Raw genomic sequence first — 23,525 nt, 5'->3', positions numbered from 1 at the left:
GTGTAACAGTATAGCTTCCGTCCCTCTCCTCGCTCCTACCTGGGCTCGAACCAGGAACACATCGACAACAGCCACCCTCGAAGCAGCGTTACCCATGCAGAGCAAGGGGAACAACCACTCCAAGTCTCAGAGCGAGTGATGTTTGAAACGCTATTAGCGCGCATCCCGCTAACTAGCTAGCCATTTCACTTTGGTTACACCAGCCTAATCTCGGGAGTTGATAGGCTTGAAGTCATAAACAGCGCAATGCTTGATGCATTGTGAAGAGCTGCTGGCAAAATGCACGAAAATGCTGTTTGAATGAATGCTTATGAGCCTGCTGGTGCCTGCCATCGCTCAGTCAGTCTGCTCTATCAAATCAGACTTAATTATAACATAATAACACACACAAATACGAGCCTTAGGTCATTAATATGGTCGAATCCGGAAACTATCATTTCGAAAACAAAAGGTTTATTCTTTAAGTGAAATACGTACCCGTTCCGTATTTTATACAACGGATGGCATTCCTAAGTCAAAATTTTACTGTTACATTGCACAACCTTCAATGTTATGTCATAGTTACGTAAAATTCTGGCAAATTAGTTCGCAATGAGCCAGGCGGCCCAAACTGTTGCATATACCCTGACTCTGCGTGTAATGAACACAAGAGAAGTGACACAATTTCACCTGGTTAATATTGCTTGCTAACCTTTCTTTTAGCTAAATATGCAGGTTTAAAAATATATACTTCTGTGTATTGATTTTAATAAAGGCATTGGTGTTTATGGTTAGGTACAGTCGTCCAACGATTGTGCTTTTTTTGCAAATGTGCTTTTGTTAAATCATCCCCCAGCGTTGCATCGATTATATGCAACGCAGGACACGCTAGATAAACTAGTAATATCATCAACCATGTGTAGTTATAACTAGTGATTATGATTGATTGTTTTTTATAAGATAAGTTTAATGCTAGCTAGCAACTTACCTTGGCTTCTTACTGCATTCGCGTAACAGGCAGGCTCCTTGTGAGGCAGGTGGTTAGAGCGTTGGACTAGTTAACCGTAAGGTTGCAAGATTGGATCCCCCGAGCTGACAAGGTAAAAAATCTGTAGTTCTGCCCCTGAACAAGGCAGTTAACCCACCGTTCCTAGGCCATCATTGAAAATAAGAATGTGTTCTTAACTGACTTGCCTCGTTAAATAAAGTTGCAAAAAAATAAATATAGAAATCGGCCCTAATTAATCGGCCATTCCGATTAATCGGTCGACCTCTAGTGTGAGTTTGTTTGTACCAGTCAAAAGTTTGGACACACCTACTCATTCAAGGATTTTAAAAATAATTTTTATTATTTTCTACTTTGAGGTCGAAGGAATTGTCCGTAGAGCTCCGAGACAGGATTGTGTCGACACAGATCTGGGATAGGGTACCAAAAATGTTTTGCTGGATTGTTGGTCCCCAAGAGCAGAGGCCTCCGTCATTCTTAAATGGAAGAAGTTTGGAACCACCAAGACTCTTCCTGGCCAGGCGGACAGCTCTAATCTGAACAATCAGGTTATTTCATAGTTTTGATGTCTTCACTATTATTCTACAATGTAGAAAATGGTAAAAATAAAGAAAAACCCTTGAATGAGTAGGTGTGTCTACATTTTTGACTGGTCGGTCTCTGTCTGTCTGTTATTCTTGGGGCAATAGGGGATTGCTCAATTCCCTTAATGTCATAATATTACATCATTTCTGATTTATTGAACACCTTTTGTCATGGTTTTTAATGGAAGGTACACAAAACAGACAGAACACGTATTGTGTAATCCATATAAATCAGTTTTGACTAATAGACTAAAACTCCCAATTGAAATAAGACTTAGGTAATGTTATAAGTTGCATTGTCCGTCCCCATGCTCTTGCTCCTGTATGTTTGGTCTTGTGAGGAGGCATTTGGCTGGCTGTGCTGTGTACGTGCTGCTTGATACAAATGCAAGCAGCCAAATCCCTCTCTCCCTGTTGCCACAGCAGCGGCTGTCCCCACCAAGCTAATCCACCCCCCCCCCCAGCATAGTGCTGCAGAGGGCTGGGCAGCACCTCAGTCTGCTGCTGGAATGACTGAGAGCACACACACACACACACACACACACCTCGCTTACATGCACATACACCTGCATGACTGCCACTGTCTTGCTGTTGTCACCAACATAACACCATTTTCTATGCTCCCTGACTCTAGCTTTAATTTTGGTGATTATCAGCGAACTGGACACAGTCAAGTAACTATATGAATGTAGGATCATTTCTACATAGTTTTCGATTTGGTTTTATTCATTTCAAAATATATTGAGTTTGTACCTCCCCCCCCATCCCCATAATGTTCTGGCTGGACACTTTTACACTTACCGTCCGTGGAATGCATTGGGGGAAAAAGGGGATACCTAGTCAATTGCACAACTGAATGCATTCAACTGAAATGTGTCTTCCGCATTTAACCAAAACCCTCTGAATCAGAGCGGTGCCGGGGGCTGCCTTAATCGGATGTCATCGGCACCCAGGGAGCAGTTGTTGTTGTCATGGGTTAGCTGCCTTGCTCTAGGGCAGAATGGCAGCTTTTCTTCTCACCTTGCCAGCTCTGGGATTTGAACCATCTTAACTGTTAGGCTATCTGCCACCCACATTTGTTTTACTATCCTTGTGGGGACCAAACAATTGATTCCCATTCAAAATCCTATTTTCTCTAACCTTAACCCTAATTGTAAACCTAACCCCTAAGCCTAAAATATAATTTCTCCTTGTGGGGACTTGTGAAATGTCTCCTTGTCAGAATGTTCTTTGCTTTACTAACCTTGTGAGGACTTCTGGTCCCCACAAGGATAGTAAAACTAAAAAACACCCACCCACACACATACTCCTGAAGTTTTAAATGGGCTGACTAGTATTCAATCCCAAGTTATTCTTCTTAGTGTGTCAATTATTCTAAGAAAGATAAAATCATCATGTCTTCTTGCCCCTTCCAGGTTCCCCCACCTAAACTTGAGCAGCACATAGAATATATTATATCATCTGTGCTGGTCTCCAGCCAACACATGCACCTCTCCATAGAGTTCTATCTGAACCACCAGTCATGTTATTTCCATTTGCTAGAGGAGCTAACACCCTTCTAAGGTTGCCTGGTTCCTTCCTTGGAGGAACAGTTGTCATGCATCCCATCATGATACTGTTTGATCTGCTGAAGTTCATCAGTTTCCCATAAACTGTGTAATTCCCCTGTTGAGAACCACTAGGCAGGCAGACACTGCAGGCAGTGGCACCGACCGGAGTGTCCTCTGACTGTCTCCACGATGGGAACAGAACAGCGTGAGAAAGTGTGTGTTTGTGAGATTGAAAGGAAGCTCTGATGAATACTGTATGGGGGGGGTTTAGGCGAGGCCGGGCCAACCTGCTTCTTTAACTAGACGTCTCATTGAAAACTGCCGCTTAAGTCTGCATCATTTCTGGAAAATGTCCTAGATGGCGAGAGAGATCTCACACGAACGACAGTGAGACAGATTAAGAATTTTGTTGATTTAACTAGCCAGCTACATTTGAAAGTAAAACTGTGAGACTCTTGATGATATTCAAAATATTGGTTCTGGTTTAGCCGAGTTATTAGTTAGTTGAGCTGTTCTACACACTTTTTCCTATATAGTGCACTACTTTTGATGGTCATCGGGGTTCTGATCAAAAGTAATGCACTATATAGGGAATAGAGTGCCATTTGGGGTGCAACCACAGACAATAGAGATGTTTCTTCTCTCGTATGTTCCATTTATTCTCTTTAGCCCTTCTGGAAAAAACAGCATAGACCACCATGAATTTTAAGCTGGTCAGTGCTGGTCTGACCAGCATGGTCTCGCTGGTTCTGCAAGCCAACCAGCATGGTCTAACTGGTTGTGTTGGCTGACCAGCATTCATTGTGTTTTCAACTTACTGTCAATTAGCCCATGTCATTTTGAAGTTAGTCTAGTGTCCAAATTAGAGGTCGACCGATTAATCGGAATGGCCGATTTTAATTAGGGCCGATTTCAAGTTATAACAATCGGAAATCGCTATTTTTGAGCGCCGAATTTGCAGATTTTTTAAAATGTATTTTTTTATACCTTTTATTTAACTAGGCAAGTCAGTTAAGAACACATTCTTATTTTCAATGACGGCCTAGGAACGGTGGGTTAACTGCCTTGTTCAGGGGTAGAAAGACAGATTTTCACCTTGTCAGTTCGGGGGATCCAATCTTGCAAACTTGTTAACTAGTCCAACTCTATAAACACCTGCCTCTCGTTGCACTCCACGAGGAGACTAGTTGCTAGCTAGTATTAAACTTATCTTATAAAAAACAATCAATCATAATCACTAGTTATAACTACACATGGTTGATGATATTACTAGTTTATCTAGCGTGTCCTGCGTTGCATATAATCGATGCAACGCTGGGGGATGATTTAACAAAAGCGCATTTGCAAAAAAAAGCACAATCGTTGGACGACTGTACCTAACCATAAACACCAATGCCTTTATTAAAATCAATACACAGAAGTATATATTTTTAAACCTGCATATTTAGCTAAAAGAAATGCAGGTTAGCAGGCAATATTAACCAGGTGAAATTGTGTCACTTCTCTTGCATGCCGAGTCAGGGTATGTGGAACAGTTTGGGCAGCCTGGCTCATTGAGTACTAATTTGCCAGAATTCTACGTAATTATGACATAACATTGAAGGTTGTGCAATGTAACAAGAATATTTAGACTTAGGGATGCCATCCGTTAGATAAAATACCGACTGGTTCCGTATTTCACTGAAATAATAAACGTTTTGTTTTCGAAATGATAGTTTCCGGATTCTACCATATTAATGACCAAAGGCTCGTATTTCTGTGTGTTATGTTATAATTAAGTCTATTATTTGATAGAGCAGTCTGACTGAGCGATGGTAGGCAGCAGCAGGCTTGTAAGCATTCATTCAAATAGCACTTTTGTCCGTTTTGCCAGCAGCTCTTCGCAAGCACAGCGCTGTTTATGACTTCAAGCCTATCAGCCTTATGGCTGGTGTAACCAATGTGAAATGGCTAGCTAGTTAGCGGGGTGCGCACTAATAGCGTTTCAAACGTCACTTGCTCTGAGACTTGGAGTAGTTGTTCCCCTTGCTCTGCATGGGTAATGCAGGCTTCGAGTATGGCTGTTGTCGATGTGTTCCTGGTTCCAGCTCAGGTAGCGGCGAGGAAGCTATACTGTTACACTGGCAATACTATAGTGCTTATAAGAACATCCAATAGTCCAAAGGTATATGAAATACAAATGGTAAAGAGAGAAATAGTCCTATAAATACTATATTATCTACAACCTAAAACTTCTTACCTTGGAATATTGAAGTCTCATGTTAAAAGGAACCACCAACTTTCATATGTTCTCATGTTCTGAGCAAGGAACTCAAAACGTTAGCTTTTTTTACATGGCACATATTGCACTTTTACTTCTCCAACACTTTGTTTTTGCATTATTTAATTGAAATTGAACATGTTTCATTATTTCTTGGAGGCTAAATTGATTTTATTGATGTATGATATTAACATATCAGTATTGTTGTAATTGTCATTATTACAAATAAATAAATAAAAATTGGCCGATTTAATCGGTATCGTCTTTTTTTGGTCCTCCAATAATTGGTATCGGTGTTGAAAAATCATAATCGGTTGTCCTCTAGTCCAGATATCTAAACTTGTAGGAATTATGGTTGAATAACCGACCGGGGGGCCACCAAGTCACTCACTCAGATATTACATTACAAACTGCAAACATTTATCTCCACCCTATGGCAAGATGTTTAGATTTGCAGCAAACTTGCTTTAAAACTACAAAATGTTCAATTAACTCTAAAATGTCGTATTTCTCTCTGCTGTCGAGTGGGGCCGCTAAAATGTTTTGCTTGCAAGGTGGGGGGGCCCGAACCAAATTTAGCTTAGGACCCTCAGAAGGCTAGGGCCGGCTATGACTGCATGTGTGGGCATGGATGTGCTTACGCAGACCCTCGAGCAACTGCCCCCCCCACCCACAGAATTTTTGGGGCCCCGACCCCATAAAAGTTGCCCATCCCTGACCTAAACCATTTAAACTGGAACAACCATTTCAGGAACGGATAGGATTCGTTTTTTTATCTTTGTGAAGCATAAGATAAATGTATTGATTTAATCAATCAATGTAAATGCAGAAACAGATTTTTGTAACAAACAATTTTTAAAAATGTAACTGCAATACATTTACTTGACTTAAAGGGAAATTTCACTGATGCTCTTTTTCAAAATATACACTACCATTCAAGATTTTGGGATCAGTTAGAAATGTAATTGTTTTTGAAAGAAAAGCAATTTTTTTGTCAATTTTTAAAATGCCATCAAGTTGATCAGAAATACAGTGTAGACATTGTTAATGTTGTAAATGACTATTGCTGGAAATGGCTGATTTCTATTACATTTTTATGGAATATCTACATAGGTGTACAGAGGCCCATTATCAGCAACCGTCAATCCTGTGTTCCAATGGCACATTGTGTTAGCTAATCCAAGTTTATCATTTTAAAAGGCGAATTGATCATTAGAAAACCCCTTTGCAATTATGTTAGCACAGCTGAAAACTGTTGTTCTGATTTAAAGAAGCAATAAAACTGTCTGTTAGACTAGTTGAGTATCTGGAGCATCAGCATTTGTGGGATTGATTACAGGCTCAAAATGGCCAGAAACAAAGGACTTTCTTCTGAAACTCGTTAGTCTATTCTTGTTCTGAGAAATGAAGGCTATTCCATGAGAGAAACGATGTGTATTACTCCCTTCACAGATCAGTGCAAACTGGCACTAACAAGAATAGAAAGAGTGGGAGGCCCCGGTGCACAACTGAGCAAGAGGACAAGTACATTAGAGTATCTAGTTTGAGAAGCAGACTCCTCACAAGTCCTCAACTGGCAGCTTCATTAAATAGTACCCGCAAAACACCAGTCTCAACATCAACAGCACCTCCTCCCAGCTGCCCACTGCACTGAGGCTAGGTAACACGGTCACCACCGATAAATCCAAGATTATCGAAAACTTCAACAAGCATTTCTCAACGGCTGGCAATGCCTTCCTCCTGGCTACTCCAACCTCGGCCAACAGCTCCCCCCCGCAGCTACTCGCCCAAGCCTCTCCAGGTTCTCCTTTACCCAAGTCCAGATAGCAGATGTTCTGAAAGAGCTGCAAAACCTGGACCCGTACAAATCAGCTGGGCTTGACAATCTGGACCCTCTATTTCTGAAACTATCCGCTGCCATTGTCACAACCCCTATTACCAGCCTGTTCAACCTCTCTTTCATATCGTCTGTGATCCCCAAGGATTGGAAAGCTGCCGCAGTCATCCCCCTCTTCAAAGGGGGAGACACCCTGGACCCAAACTGTTTCAGACCTATATCCATCCTGCCCTGCCTATCTAAGGTTTTCGAAAGCCAAGTCAACAAACAGGTCACTGACCATCTCGAATCCCACCGTACATTCTCCGCTGTGCAATCTGGTTTCCGAGCCGGTCACGGGTGCACCTCAGCCACGCTCAAGGTACTAAACGATATCATAACCGCCATCGATAAAAGACAGTACTGTGCAGCCGTCTTCATTGACCTTGCCAAGGCTTTCGACTCTGTCAATCACCATATTCTTATCGGCAGACTCAGTAGCCTCGGTTTTTCTAATGACTGCCTTGCCTGGTTCACCAACTACTTTGCAGAGTTCAGTGTGTCAAATCGGAGGGCATGCTGTCCGGTCCTCTGGCAGTCTCTATGGGGGTGCCACAGGGTTAAATTCTCAGGCCGACACTCTTCTCTGTATATATCAATGATGTTGCTCTTGCTGCGGGCGATTCCCTGATCCACCGATACGCAGAAGACACCATTCTGTATACTTCCAGCCCGTCCTTGGACACTGTGCTATCTAACCTCCAAACGAGCTTCAATGCCATACAACACTCCTTCCGTGGCCTCCAACTGCTCTTAAACGCTAGTAAAACCAAATGCATGCTTTTCAACTGTTTGCTGCCTGCACCCGCACGCCCGACTAGCATCACCACCCTGGATGGTTCCAACCTAGAATATGTGGACATCTATAAGTACCTAGGTGTCTGGCTAGACTGTAAACTCTCCTTCCAGACTCATATCAAACATCTCCAATCTAAAATCAAATCTAGAGTCGGCTTTCTATTCCGCAACAAAGCCTCCTTCACTCACGCCGCCAAACTTACCCTAGTAAAACTGACTATCCTACTGATCCTCGACTTCGGCGATGTCATCTACAAAATAGCTTCCAATACTCTACTCAGCAAACTGGATGCAGTTTGTCACAGTGCCATCCGTAATGTTACTAAAGCACCTTATACCACCCACCACTGCGACCTGTATGCTCTAGTCGGCTGGCCCTCGCTACATATTCGTCGCCAGACCCACTGGCTCCAGGTCATCAACAAGTCCATGCTAGGTAAAGCTCCGCCTTATCTCAGTTCACTGGTCACGATGACAACACCCACCCGTAGCACGCGCTCCAGCAGGTGTATCTCACTGATCATCCCTAAAGCCAACACCTCATTTCGCCGCCTTTCATTCCAGTTCTCTGCTGCCTGTGACTGGAACGAATTGCAAAAATCGCTGAAGTTGGAGACTTTTATCGCCCTCACCAACTTCAAACATCTGCTATCTGAGCAGCTAACCGATCGCTGCAGCTATACATAGTCTATCGGTAAATAGCCTACCCAATTTTACCTACCTCATCCCCATACGGTTTATATTTATTTACTTTTCTGCTCTGTTGCACACCAATATCTCTACCTGTACATGACCATCTGATCATTTATCACTCCAGTGTTTAATCTGCAAAATTCTCATGCCTTTTGCACACAATGTATATAGACTCTCTTTTTTTTTGTCTGTGTTATTGACTTGTTAATTGTTTACTCCATATGTAACTCTGTGTTGTCTGTTCACACTGCTATGCTTTATCTTGGCCAGGTCGCAGTTGCATATGAGAACTTGTTCTCAATTAGCCTACCTGGTTAAATAAAGGTGAAATAAAAATTTAAACAAAATAAAAAAACAGTGAAGAGCCGACTCTGGGATGCTGGCCTTCTAGGCAGAGTTACAAAGAAAAATCCATATCACAGACTGGCCAATTAAAAGAAATGATTAAGATGAGCAAAAGAACACAGATACTAGACAGAGGAACTCTGACTAGAAGACCAGCATGGTCTTTGTCTTGTCGTATTTGGTGTGTTACTAGTAGGCCAAAAATTCACACAGGTACATTTCCTCCAACTATATTTCAAAGCGCAGTGATGATTGTACCTTATTTCCAAAACATTGAGTAGAAATATGTACCATCGGAGCTCTAAAGTACGACAAAATATTTTGCTGTGTGACTTGGAGTTTTATTTTGGGAGCAAAATCTCCCAGAAATTTTTTTTTGTAATGTTAAGGCTTTGCTCTACCCTTGTTTCCTGCTACCCTAGAGAAACAAATGAGTACTACAGCCAAACCGGCTTACTTCCAGGTCAAAAGATCTGACCCATATTACCGGCGCAACATTTATATCTTATATCTTATGATCCCTGCGGATCACAGGGACTGCATTTTACATTCATAAACCATGTCGTTGGCTGTTCTAAAACTGGCGACGTCGTTAACCATTTGTTTACACTTTGTTCAGTAATGTTACCTCATTGGCTAGCTATCTAACAACCTGGCAACTTTACCAGTAATAGAAATAAAGGAAAAGGAATACCTTCTTCGGGAGATCAATGATCATAGCAATGAATGAATAATACATCTCTTGTAGGTCGTCATCACAAACCTGACGTTTTTAAAGAAACAGTGTACCATTTTCAGTGTATTGCATCCCAATAGGAAAATAGTGCTTTTACACAATGTAGAAACCAAATATTCCACAAATGATTTCTTAATTTCAATGACCGGTATTTGTATCAAAATGTTTCACTTTTATAATATACCAATGTATTTACAGTGTTACATATTAGTTTCTAGGGCACAACGTGTGGTTCAAAAGTAGCTCGAATTCATATTGGCCAGGGATATTCAACCAGGGGTCCACAGAGGTACTGCAGGGGGTCAACGGAAATATAGAGTGCCTTTGGAAAGTCTTTGGACCCCTTGACTTTCTCTTCCTTTTATTACATTACAGCCTTATTCTAAAATGTATTACATCGTTCCCCCCCTCATTAATCTACACACAATACCCCATAATGACAACGCAAAAACAGTTTTGTTTTTTTAAAATACATTTTTGCTCATTTATAAAAAAATACAACTTAGATATCACATTTACATAAGTATTCAGACCCTTTACTCAGTACTTCGTTGAAGCACTTTTGCCAGCGGTTACAGCATTGCGTGTTGTTGGGTATGACGCCTCACACTTGGCACACCTGTATTTGGGGAGTTTCTGCCGTTCTTCCTCTGTCAGATTGTATGGGCAGCTTCGCCGCATTCAGAGACTTGTTCCAAAGCCGTCACTCCTGCGTTGTCTTGGCTGTGTGCTTAGGGTCGTTGTCCTGTTGGAAGTTTAACCTTTGCCCCAGTCTGAGGTCCTGAGCGCTCTGGAACAGGTTTTCATCAAGGATCTCGCTGTACTTTGCTCCATTCATCTTGCCTCGATCCTGACTAGTTTCCCAGTGCCTGTCTCTGAAAAACATGCCCAATGCGTGATGCTGCCACCACAATGCTTCACTGTAGGGATTGTGCCAGGTTTCCTCCAGACTTGGCATTCGGGCCAAAGAGTTCAATCTTGGTTTCATCAGACCAGAGAATATTGTTTCTCATGGTCTGAGAGTCTTTAGGTGCCTTTTGGCAAACTCCAAGCGGGATGTCAATTGTCTTTTACTAAGGAGTGGCTTCCGTCTCTACCATAAAGGCCTGATTTGGTGGAGTGCTGCAGAGATGGGAGAAACTTCCAGAAAGACAACCTTCTCCACAGAGGAACTCTAGAGCTCTGTCAGAGTGACCATCGGGTTCTTGGTCAAGTCCCTTCTCCCCTGATTGCTCAGTTTGGCCGGGTGGCCAGCTCTAGGGAGAGTCTTGGTGGTTCCAAACTTTATCCATTTAAGAATGGAGGCATCTGTTCTTGGGGACCTTCAATGTTGCACAACATTTTAGGTACCCTATCACAGATCTGTGTCTCGACACAATCCTGTCTCTGAGCTCTACGGACGATTCCTTCAAACTCATGGCTTGGTTTTGTGCTCTGACAAGTGTGGGACCTTAAATAGATAGGTGTGTGCCTGAGCTCAATTTCGAGTCTCAAAGGATCTGAATACTATTGCAAATAAGGTATTTTAGTTTTTTATTTGTAATACATTTGCAAAAATAAATAACGTTTCACTGTCATTATGGTATATTTTATGTAGATTGCTGAGTATTTATTATTTAATCCATTTTAGAATAAGGTTGTAACGTAAGAACATGTTGAAAAAGTCTAGGTGTCTGAGTACTTTCCAAAGGCACTGAATCCCCACTTGGTGCTGGATTCCAATAGGAATTAGACATCACTTTGCAAGCCAGCATAATGTGACTTGATGCTGGTACGCTGGTGACCAGATAAACAACAGCAGGGACGTCTCATCGCTCTGTTTTTCTGCAGAGGAAATAAAACGGTCTGTGTTCATTTGTTTCCCAGCTATCACCACAAAACTATTAGAAGCTCCTCTCTTTCATTGGAGGTAGCTAACATTCTCTCTTCTCTTTCTCTTGCCCCCCCACCCCCTCCCTGGAGCTAACTAACCAGAGATTATCAGGGGGGTGGGCAGCAAGAAGCTTCTGCTGCAGGCAATTATGGTCTTAATATCACATCATGTGGGGAGTAGGTGTGTGTGTGTGTGTGTGTGTGTGTGTGTGTGTGTGTGTGCGCGTGCAGTTGAAAAATTATATCAAGGTCATTCCTGGCCCCAACTGGGAGATTTTTGCTAAGGGAGGATTTATTTTTTATTTACACTGACTCAATTATGTGAGAGTTATGTCACAACGTGTAATAATGACTTTCTAAACACCTTTTAGGTAACAGCTGCTTCTTTTCTATTGAAAGAAAGTTACTCGGCTCAACTTCCACTCAGAAGTAGAAGGAAGAGATTAAAGGAAGAGATTAAAGGTGGAAAGTGGAAACCATGCAGGAGTCTGCATGAAAGGGATGGGAGTCGATGACACAGGAAAATGGAAAATAAGTATTTGGTCAATAACAAAAGTTTATCTCAATACTTTGTTATATACCCTTTGTTGGCAATGACAGAGGTCAAACGTTTTCTGTAAGTCTTCACAAGGTTTTCACACACTGTTGCTGGTATTTTGGCCCATTCCTCCATGCAGATCTCCTCTAGAGCAGTGATGTTTTGGGGCTGTTGCTGGGCAACACTGACTTTCAACTCCCTCCAAAGATTTTCTATGGGGTTGAGATCTGGAGATTTGCTAGGCCACTCCAGGACCTTGAAATGCTTCTTACGAAGCCACTCCTTCATTGCCAGGGCGGTGTTTTTGGGATCATTGTCATGCTGAAAGACCCAGCCACGTTTCATCTTCAATGCCCTTGCTGATGGAAGGAGGTTTTCACTCAAAATCTCACGATACATGGCCCCATTCATTCTTTCCTTTACACGGATCAATCGTCCTGGTCCCTTTGCCGAAAAACAGCCCCAAAGCATGATGTTTCCACCCCCATGCTTCACAGTGGGTATGGTGTTCTTTGGATGCAACTCAGCATTCTTTGTCCTCCAAACACGACGAGTTGAGTTTTTACCAAAAAGTTAGATTTTGGTTTCATCTGACCATATGACATTCTCCCAATCTTCTTCTGGATCATCCAAATGCTCTCTAGCAAACTTCAGACGGGCCTGGACATGTACTGGCCTAAGCAGGGGGACACGTCTGGCACTGCAGGATTTGAGTCCCTGGCGGCGTAGTGTGTTACTGATGGTAGGCTTTGTTACTTTGGTCCCAGCTCTCTGCAGGTCATTCACTAGGTCCCCCTGTGTGGTTCTGGGATTTTTGCTCACCGTTCTTGTGATTATTTTGACCCCACGGGGTGAGATCTTGCGTGGAGCTCCAGATCGAGGGAGATTATCAGTGGTCTTGCATGTCTTCCATTTCCTAATAATTGCTCCCACAGTTGATTTCTTCAAACCAAGTTGCTATTGCAGATTCAGTCTTCCCAGCCTGGTGCACATCTACAATTTTGTTTCTGGTGTCCTTTGACAGCTCTTTGGTCTTGGCCATAGTGGAGTTTGGAGTGTGACTGTTTGAGGTTGTGGACAGGTGTTTTTTATACTGATAACAAGTTCAAACAGGTGCCATTAATACAGGTAACGAGTGGAGGACAGAGGAGCCTCTTAAAGAAGAAGTTACAGGTCTGTGAGAGCCAGAAATCTTGCTTGTTTGTAGGTGACCAAATACTTATTTTCCACCATAATTTGCAAATAAATTCATAAAAAATCCTACAATGTGATTTTCTGAAGTGAAGTGTACCTATGATGAAAATTACAGGCCTCTCTCATCTTTTTAAGTGGGTGAACTTGCACAATTGGTGGCTGACTAAATACTTTTTTGCCCCACTAAGTACAAGTGAACTAACTTTCGCATTTTACTTTTCTCCCCCTTACTGACTTCGCTGAGCTATTTTATTGAGGAGAAATGTACTTACTATGACTGTGAAATTTGGTTGTCCCACCTAGCTATCTTAAGATGAATGCACTAACTCTTAAGTTGTTCTGGGTAAGTGTCTGCTAAAATGTAAATGTACAGCCAAAGCCAAATGAAAGGTTTCTCTTCATCTGCAGTGGGGCCATGACTGTCTGGTGTTGTTGTGTTGAGTACATCCGGAAGACGGCTTATAAGAAAATGTTTTAAAACTCTTTAAAAGTCACTACTTTAACTTTTCAAATAAGAAGTATCCCTCTGTGGGCCTTTCTTTGGCTCGTCAAACACAGGAAGGTGATGGATGTAAGAGACCACACCATAGGCTACGAAGCTAGTGTTGCTTTCTATACTGTGGCAAGCAAAGCCTGTGTTTTGATCCCTGTCCTCTTGCAGGTTCTGCTTTTAACTAGGCCTACTCCACTGTCCACATCACTTCAATATCTTCACACGCCATAGACATAGGACCAGAATGGTCATTCCTTTCAAGTCAACGCTCTGTGATGGGAGGACCAGCGTTTGTTCTATGCTCTACTTCATTATATTTCTATGTTCCACACCACCTGCCATGTAGACCTACAGTTCACCTGACACACAGTCAATGCAAACAGACTTTGGAGTCGTTGTCCTGAGTGAGTGATTGATTTAATTGGGTGCAGTAGAAAAAATAATCTCACACTCTCTCTTTCTCTGTCTCCCGCTCTCTCAGACCTTTACAGCCTCACCGCAGTGTGTGTTCAAAACATTCCTCTGAATTTGGCATCTGTGGTGAGTTTATTTACCAAGTGATAGTGAGGGAATGAGTGATTGATTGATTATTTCTATTTTTGGAGTGTTTTGATTCTGCGGTATGTTGACTCAGTTTCAATTACACACTTTCAGGTGCTGCTGTATTGCTTCAGCACAGACGGCACGGCCTGCGTGCCAGCTTTTTGGCCATAGCCTTCTATCAGTAGTGTTGGGTATCAAAGGTCTGTGTCAACATGATGGTTGTGTTTTGGTCAGTCAAATCCATTTTTAATTGTCACTTGTTCTGAATAAAATGGGTGTAAACCTTACCGTGAAATGCCCTTAACTAACAATGCAGTTAAAGAAAGAGGTTAGAAGATATCTAAATAAAGTAGAAATAGTACAAAAATAGCAGCAGTGTAAAAACAAAAGGGAGGGTGGGCCTTGTCAATGTAAATAGTCCATGATCCTCTTCTAGTTTATTTGGGATAAATTGGCTGTATGATTGATGGATAGGTAATTTGGTAGGCAACTGGTGAGTAATCGTCTGATTCATGAATTGCACCCTATTCCCTATTTAGTGTAGTTACTACTTTTGACCAGAGCCCTGGACCGTTGTCAAAGTAGTGCATTAAATAGGGAATATGGTGCCATTTTGGGGTGCAGTAGAACATTTTACACAGGCAGCACACAGTGGCAGCCAAACAGGTACCAAGCCCAAGCGGGCTGGTTGGGAGGGAGAGGCCCTCTAATCTCCGATGTTTCTTCCAAATGCCTCCAGGAGTGACAGGAAATACCCCCCTCCCCCAACCACACATACACCACCTACCCCTACCACCAGCCCTGACACCACCACCCCGGATGGTGCCATGATCAGAGAGAGAAGGAGAAAGGCAAGAGATGGAGAGTGAGAGAGAGTGAAAGGGAGAGCAGAGAGAATGACTGCAGGCATCTGTCAGCACTCTCACTGAAGCATGTTCCAAGCTGCTGGGAGGGAGAGCTGATTAAAAACCTCTCTCTCACTCTCTACCTCTCTTTCTCTCTCTCCATTACTCAGCATCACAGAGGCGGGAAGGTGTGACAACACACTCGCTGCAACTCCCTCTCCCCCTCAAAATAACAGCTACTGTCCAGGCATGAAAGTTGAAGAGGTTGAGGAGAAGGATAAGATGGCAGCGAGAGAACAAGAAAGGATAGTCTAAAAAACAAGATTGTAAAGAAGTGGGTACCCATTAATGTAGGGCAGGCCTGTGAGTTGAGGACACAAGACAGGGCACTCCATTTTTTTTTGCAGCTGGCCAGACAGAGAGTCATGGAATGAATTGTGTTCTTTTAAAGGGAAGATTTTTTTATTATTTTTTTGTCAGATGCCTGTCTACATGTCTTTCATGTCTGAGTTTAGGACGTGCAATAACCAGATTGTGACTTGGAAGATTAAAGGTTTTTGCCAATAAATTCACATTTTTGAGATGGTCAACTTTCACGATCCCTGTCCACTTTAAATATAGCTTTCATGTGCAGATTCCCTTCCAGACTGTAGCATCTGGGTCGTCAGCAGTATTATACAGGTAACTGCCAGAATAAAGGTAACACCGACAGTGTCGTAAGGCGTTGGGCCACCACGAGCCAGAACAGCTTCAATGCACCTTGGCATAGATTCTACAAGTGTCTGGAACTTTATTGGAGGGATGCGACACCATTCTTCTACAAGAAATTCCATCATTTGGTGTTTTTGTTGATGGGGATGGAAAACGCTGCCTCAAGGGGCCACTCCAGAATATATTGTTGACAGTTTTCACGTTGAGAGTGGAGTATGACAAAGTTGGTCCTGGCCTGTGTTTGTCCTTTCTCACTTGATATTGCTGGTGTAAGGAGTATGTATTTTGGGTGTGAGGTAGTATGCCCAGTTACTGTAAGGAACACTGTACCTCGATTGGTCCTTCATTCACTCTGTCACAGAATAATTGAAAGAGAACTCTATTGTCTTGACTGAGACCTAGTTAGGAAGTTATTTATTTCCACTGGATGGATAACCAGGCAACGTTCATCATCATTTAATTGAGGGAAACCTTTCCTTTTGAAGTATAACTCTAAACCGCTGTAGGCCCATTACCGTAACGCACCCAGGTGTTGTCACAAGCTTATTAGAGGAGTCCACCCCCACTTTGTCTGTCATCTTTTCTCTTCCACTTCAAACTGAAGGCGTTCCTTCGGTCTCTCTATTCTCTATGACACACTGGATGGAAAAATAGGAGCAGCACTTGGTTGCTTAGCTGCCCACCTACTTGCCCTTCCCATAGAAACCTGTTCTTCTGAGGCTTAGTAATGTGTTTTTCCTATAGGATCTGGTAAGCCTTCCATGGACAAGTTATTATAATGTTCAATCAGTGGAATATTTGGCGAGACTATTTACGCATGATCAACCTGGGCGTGCCTGTTACAGTGGGAGTATGACTGCATGGCTGTGTCCCAAAATGGAACCCAATTCCCTATTTAGTACATTTGCTAGTCCGTACTTGGTGAGTTCCTCCTTATGTCGGGCGTACACTACACGACTTCCAAAATCCTAACACTTGGTCGTGAGGGTTCTCGATATCGCGCTGTCTCGCGAAAACAAGGTGATGTGATTAGATTGTTAACGTAGCTAGAACGAGCTGTAGCTCAAACCAGCCTCAAACATTCATGCTTGCCATGCAGAGTTGAAATATCTAGCCAATACATTTTTAATTGAACAGCATTGCTTGTGAACTACAAAGCTGTGACAATTTGACACTGGTTGCAAGTACAAATGCATAGGCTACCAGTAGTAGTCATGGCTCCTGCTTCGAGAGTCTACACACTCTGGGCGATGCGATACAACATAATCTCACTGGCATCTTCTCTGGCAAACTCTCATTGGCTATTGCTGATCACCTTTCTCAAAACTTGTCGTTGCACATCTCACACTACAAGAGCATAGCAGATTTTTGTGCCGATTTTAAAATCAAACATGTTTGAAAATATCGGGACCTCTGGGACGGCTCAAAGATGTGATCAGTAGACCTTAGACTGCGTCTCTGACACACTCACGTTAAATGAACGTCGGTGACGGCCGCGGACCCCGAGTAGGCAACAACGTGGATTTTGTCTACCGTCTGGGACAACTAAATCGAGGCCAAAATCGTGTAGAGTACGCCCGACTTTTGTATCTGTCTTTTGAGTACTCCAACATGTTCGCGAAAGGCCAACTTAGTCAAAACTACAGTATGTTGTATTTGAATACTGACCCTATTTCCCCTCCCCCACACACACACACTTTAGCAGCTCCTGGAGTACGTTGGGAAGGGGAAGAGCATCCTGGACGTTGGTCTGGCCCAGGCCAGGCAGCCCCTCAGCACACGCTGCCACTACTTTGAGGTGGAGATAGTGGACGCTGGAGAGAAGTGCTACATCGCCCTGGGCCTGGCCAGAAGGGTAAGCACTGTACAATTGCACATCAGTAAACTTACGGCCACACAGAGACAGATGAAATCGCATGCATTCATCAATTGTCAATGTTTGTCAAAAGTTAGCCAACTATTTCCGGAAGAGTTGCGTGTGTGTTTTGCAATGATCTCCGTTGTCCATCTGTCAACAAATGACTCCCATCGAAAAACCATTTGGTTCTGGCCTCCTGAGTGGTGCAGCAGTCTAAGGCAGTGTTGCAGCATCACTACAGGCTGGGGCTTTACTTGGCTCCTCACGCTCTAGCGACTCCTTGTGGAGGTGCCGGGCGCCTGCAGGCTGACAATGGTCGTCAGTTGAACAGTGTTTCCTCAGACACATTGGTGCAGCTGGCTTCCGGGTTAATCAAGCGGGTGTTAGAAGCACGGCTTGGCTGGTCATGTTTCGGAGGACGCATGACTCGACCTTAGCCTCTGCTGAGCCCATTGGGGAGTTGCAGCAATGATACAAGATCATAATTGAGAAAGTGGGTAAAAATTACCACAACAAAAAATAACTTTGGCTCAATCTGTAATTTTCTGAGACAAAATCTCTGTCTGGCCATAGCCTAAGAGTAAGCATTCATAACTCTGTATGCCGTTTCTTAACCATCAGCACTACAGAGAAGTATAGGTGGCATTTATTTAATCAGATTCTGCTTGTTTTGAAGTTGAGGAAGTAATAGTACAATCGTATAACACATTTAGGTACAGTACAGGGTTCGCACAGACGGTGGCAAGTCAAATTCAAGGACTTTCAATTACTTTTTCAAGCCCTAATATTTATTTTCAAGGACCATCAAGTTTAAGTAGTTCCTATTATGCAATTGATTCTAGTCGCCATCAGATGGCAGTATTTTGCCACAGCCTCATGGGAAAAAAAGAACTTACTATTCATGACTACCTTACAAGTTCTACTCAATAATACGTCTTCTACTTATTTGCAAAATACGTGAGTGGTAAGTCAGTACTGAAAAGGGAAGGGGTCTGAATACTTTCGAATGCACCGTAAATACATACATCCCTCATTATTCAACACCTTTGTTGTAGGAATAGAACACAGTGTGCGTGATGAAGAGGAAAAAAACAATTCAAGATATTTTAGCACGACTAATTCAAACCCCTCATCTCATTTTCCAAAGAATGCACATGCGGTTTCCATCTAATGTTAGCACAGAACAGGAGCTGCTGGACTTTCCATAATAACCTGTGTGCCTTGAAGTCTAACACAACAAACAGTTGTACGGGAACTGATCAAAACAACGAGCAACATCTGGTGTTACACCATTGTAGACTGGAACAGAGCAAAAATAATACAGGTTGCCCCTATGGCCAAAAGTAGTGCATAGTATAGGGAATAGTATACCATTTTGGACGTGTCCATAATATACATAGGTATCAATGGAAGGCCAAGACTGAGAGATGCTCAATGACCGAGTTATATCACCCATTTGCATTGCTCATACTGTCGGTAGAGGATGAAAAGGGCTGGGACTGACTGTGTAGGTCTGACCTAGGAACATCAGTCATGAGGTGTAATGAACGCCAGCCACAACCCAAGGCCTGGTCTACGTGGAGTTGCCCTGTCCTGTCATGCTCGCTCTGATCTCGCTGTGGCCATGGGCATGGCTCACTGTAGACAGAGACTAATTACTCTCAGGTCTCGAACCGACCGGCGAAGACAGACTGAAACTAGTCTTGTCTTGTGAAAGGGAAGGTTGATTTAAGGCCAAGGTCACTGGGTCCGACCAACCAGACTTGGGTTCAATACATTTAAAAATAAAAAAATATATTTAATTTTTTATGATTTGAGTGTTTGCTTTAGCCTGCTTGGAATGCCAAGTGAGCCGTGTTTGTTCTTTTGGTACTTGTCTATCAGTTCCATTGCAACAGGCAAGCTCAGTCAATCATAGCTACTGTATTTGAAATTATTTCAAATAGTATTGAATCCATGTCTGCCAACCAGACCGACCTGCTCCTCCTCCCTTCCACTCTGAAAAAAGGAAGACATTTTGTTAGTGATAACTAACTCCATAACATTTCCTCCCCTTAAGACTTTGTCCCCCTCAGTCTCTCTGCATCTGTGTTTATTTACAGAGACATTATGGCCTCTCTTCTCCAAAGGACAACTGAGGTGATAAAGCAGATAATTGAAGGGCTGGTTAATCTCTGTTTACTCACCAGAATGTTACATGTTGTTGATGCCTTGCCTATTTGATGGTTCGTCTGAGGGCATAGCAGGATGTGCGCACACCCTCTGTCTGACTGACTTCCCTGTTGACTGCCTGCCTGGCCCGATTGACTGACTGCCTGCCTGGCCCGGTTGACTGACTGCCTGCCTGGCCCGGTTGACTGACTGCCTGCCTGGCCCGGTTGACTGACTGCCTGCCTGCCTGGCCCGGTTGACTGACTGCCTGCCTGCCTGGCCCGGTTGACTGACTGCCTGCCTGCCTGGCCCGGTTGACTGACTGACTGCCTGCCTGGCCCGGTTGACTGACTGACTGCCTGCCTGGCCCGGTTGACTGACTGACTGCCTGCCTGGCCCGGTTGACTGACTGACTGCCTGCCTGGCCCGGTTGACTGACTGACTGCCTGCCTGGCCCGGTTGACTGACTGACTGCCTGCCTGGCCCGGTTGACTGACTGACTGCCTGCCTGCCTGGCCCGGTTGACTGACTGACTGACTGCCTGCCTGGCCCGGTTGACTGACAGGTGGCACCGTACAGTTACTCTAACCCAGTAGAGCAAGGATGTCAAACTCATTCCATGGACGGCCTAGTGTCTGCTGTTTTTTGTTTTTTTCCTTTAAATGAAGACTTCGACAACCATGTGTCTTGGTTGAATCTTTGCGATGCGCCATTCAGTCTTAATGCGATGTTTGAATGAACATTTCTAAAGTCTTTCCCCAAAAACCTTCTGAATTAAATGTTCACTGCAGCGTAGGCTTAGCTGGCAGAATGATATCATGATGATTTCTATCAATCGTGGGGCATTTGTTTAGTCATTTCTGCCATCACATGTAGCCTAAACTGTACATTGTTTGGTGCAAAATAGGGGTATGACTGTTAAAACGAGGACCAAAGTTTGGAAAACCCTGAATTACACCTTGTAACAATGGTAAATGTAATACATTTTCTATTTGTAAAAACATTTACATTTATGTAATCAACCAGGTAAATGTAATAACTTGCTGGTAAACGTAATAAAATGTTGAATGGTAAACACAACTTTAAGTTATTACATTAACCAGTGCGTATTACATTAACCGGTGAGTAACAACAATTTTGATTAATAATGTAATAACTTCAACCAGTCATGGAATAACATACCAAAATCAATGTTTTTACTTACGTAAACAAACATAAGATGGCACCGGAGAGGATGGCAGTGCCATTTTGTTCGGTTTTTCAATTTTGTTGTACCTTATTCTGTACATAATGTTGCTGCTACCGTCTCTTATGACCGAAAAGAGCTTCTGGACATAAGAACAGCGATTACTCACCTCGAATTGGATGAGTCGGACGGGAAGGATATACTCCAAACATCCAAACAGGCCCTCGTCCCCGTCATTCGCTGGAGAAAGAAACAGAGATTTTGCGGTAAGAGATTGGGGTGCCTTGTGGGGATCAGGTGACGAGTGACTAAACTGCCTTTGCAATCCGTACTGTTAGCCAACATTCCATTGCTGGAAAATAAATGGGACGAAGTGAAAGCATGTATATCCTACCAACGGGACATTAAAACTGTAATATCTTATGTTTTACCGAGTCGTGGCTGAAAGATGACATTAACATACAGCTGACGAGTTATACACTCTATCGCCAGGATAGTATTTGTAAAAGGCCTATGTATATTTGTAAACAAAAGCTGGTGCACAATATCTAAGGAAGTCTCAGGGTTTTGCTCGCCTGAGATGGTGTGGTCTACAGCTTATCATGAGGTACTCTATCTACCAAGAGTGTTTTCGTAGCTGTCTACATACCACCACAGACCGATGCTGGCACTAAAACTGCGCTCAATGAGCTGTATACTGCCATAAGCAAACAGGAGAACGCTCATCCAGAGGCAGTGCTCCTAGTGGCCAGGGACTTTAATGCAGGGAAACTTAAATCAGTTTTACCTCATATCAGCATGTTAAATGTGCAACTGGAGGGAAAAAAATTCTAGACCACCTTTACTCCACACACAGAGACTCATACAAAGCTCTCCCTCGCCCTCCATTTGGCAAATCTGACCATAATTCTATCCTCCTGATTCCTGCTTACAAACAAAAATTAAAGCAAAAAGCAGCACAAAAAAAAGTGGTCAGATAAAGCAGATGCTAAACTACAGGACTGTTTTGTTAGCACAGACTGGAATATGTTCCGGGATTCTTCTGATGGCATTGAGGAGTACACCACATCAGTCACTGGCTTCATCAATAAGTGCATCGATGATGTCGTCCCCACAGTGATTGTACGTACATACCCCAACCAGAAGCCATGGATTACAGGCAACATTCGCACTAAGCTAGAGGGTAGAGCTGCCACTTTCAAGGAGCAGGACTCTAACCTGGAAGCTTATAAGAAATCCTGCTATGCCCTCAGACGAACCATCAAATAGGCAAGGCATCAATACAGGACTAAGATCAAATCGTACTACACGGCTCCAACGCTCATCGGATGTGGCAGGGCTTGCAAACTATTACAGACCACAAAGAGAAGCACAGCCGAGAGCTGCCCATTGATATGAGCGTACCAGACAAGTTAAATAACTTCTATGCTCGCTTCGTGGCAAGTAACACTGAAACTGTAATCACGCTCGGTGCAGCCGATGTGAGTAAAACCTTTTAAACAGATCAACATTCACAAAGCCGCAGGGCCAAGCGGATTACCAGGACTGTATTCCGAGCATATGCTGACCACTCCAATTTGCATACCGCCCCAACAGATCCACAGGTGATGCAATCTCTATTGCACTCCACACTGCCCTTTCACACATGGACAAAAGGGACACCTATGTGAGAATGCTATTCATTGACTACAGCTCAGCATTCAACACCATAGTGCCCTCAAAGCTCATCACTAAGCTAAGGACCCTGGGACTAAACACCTCCCTCTGCAACTGGATGCTGGACTTCCTGACGGGCCACCCCCAGGTGGTAAGAGTAGGTAACAACACATCCGCCACACTGATCCTCAACACGTGGGCCCCTCAGGGGTACGTGCTCAGTCCCCTCCTGTACTCCCTGTTCACTCATGACTGCATAGCCAGGCACGACTCCAACACCATCATTAAGTTTGGCGATGACACAGCAGTGGTAGGCCTGATCACCGACAACGACGAGACAGCCTATAGGGAGGAGGTCAGAGACCTGACCGTGTGGTGCAAGGACAACCTCTCCCTCAATGTGTTCAAGACAAAGGAGATGATTGTGGACTACAGGAAAAGGAGGACTGAGCACACCCCCATTCTCATCTACAGGGCTGAGAGCTTCAAGTACCTTGGTGTCCACATCACCAACAAACTAACATGGTTCAAGCACACCAAGACAGTCGTGAAGAGGGCACAGCAAAACATATTCCCCCTCAGGAATCTGAAAATGTTTGGCATGGGTCCTCAGATCCTCAAAAGGTTTTACAGCTGAACCATCGAGAGCAT

General features: G+C 43.4%; 1 protein-coding gene across 6 annotated transcripts in view; it reads left to right on the top strand.

The window, feature by feature from the left end:
• spryd3 (SPRY domain containing 3) overlaps window positions 1-23,525 on the top strand; it is a 92,241-nt gene that overhangs the window by 45,206 nt on the left and 23,510 nt on the right. For 4 of the 6 annotated variants that reach the window (XM_024384013.2, XM_024384014.2, XM_042303703.1 and 1 more), the window contains one exon: window positions 17,726-17,878. The exons of 1 other annotated variant lie outside the window; for it this stretch is intronic. In XM_024384013.2, the coding sequence (XP_024239781.1) occupies window positions 17,726-17,878 (153 nt within the window). The remainder of the gene's footprint in view (window positions 1-17,725; window positions 17,879-23,525) is intronic. One more of the 6 variants, XM_024384015.2, reaches the window with a different exon arrangement.

Source organism: Oncorhynchus tshawytscha, linkage group LG22 (assembly GCF_018296145.1).
Source record: "Oncorhynchus tshawytscha isolate Ot180627B linkage group LG22, Otsh_v2.0, whole genome shotgun sequence".
NCBI lineage: Eukaryota > Metazoa > Chordata > Actinopteri > Salmoniformes > Salmonidae > Oncorhynchus > Oncorhynchus tshawytscha.
The sequence above is the reverse complement of the archived record's forward strand: the minus strand, read 5'-3'. Positions and strand labels throughout refer to the sequence as shown.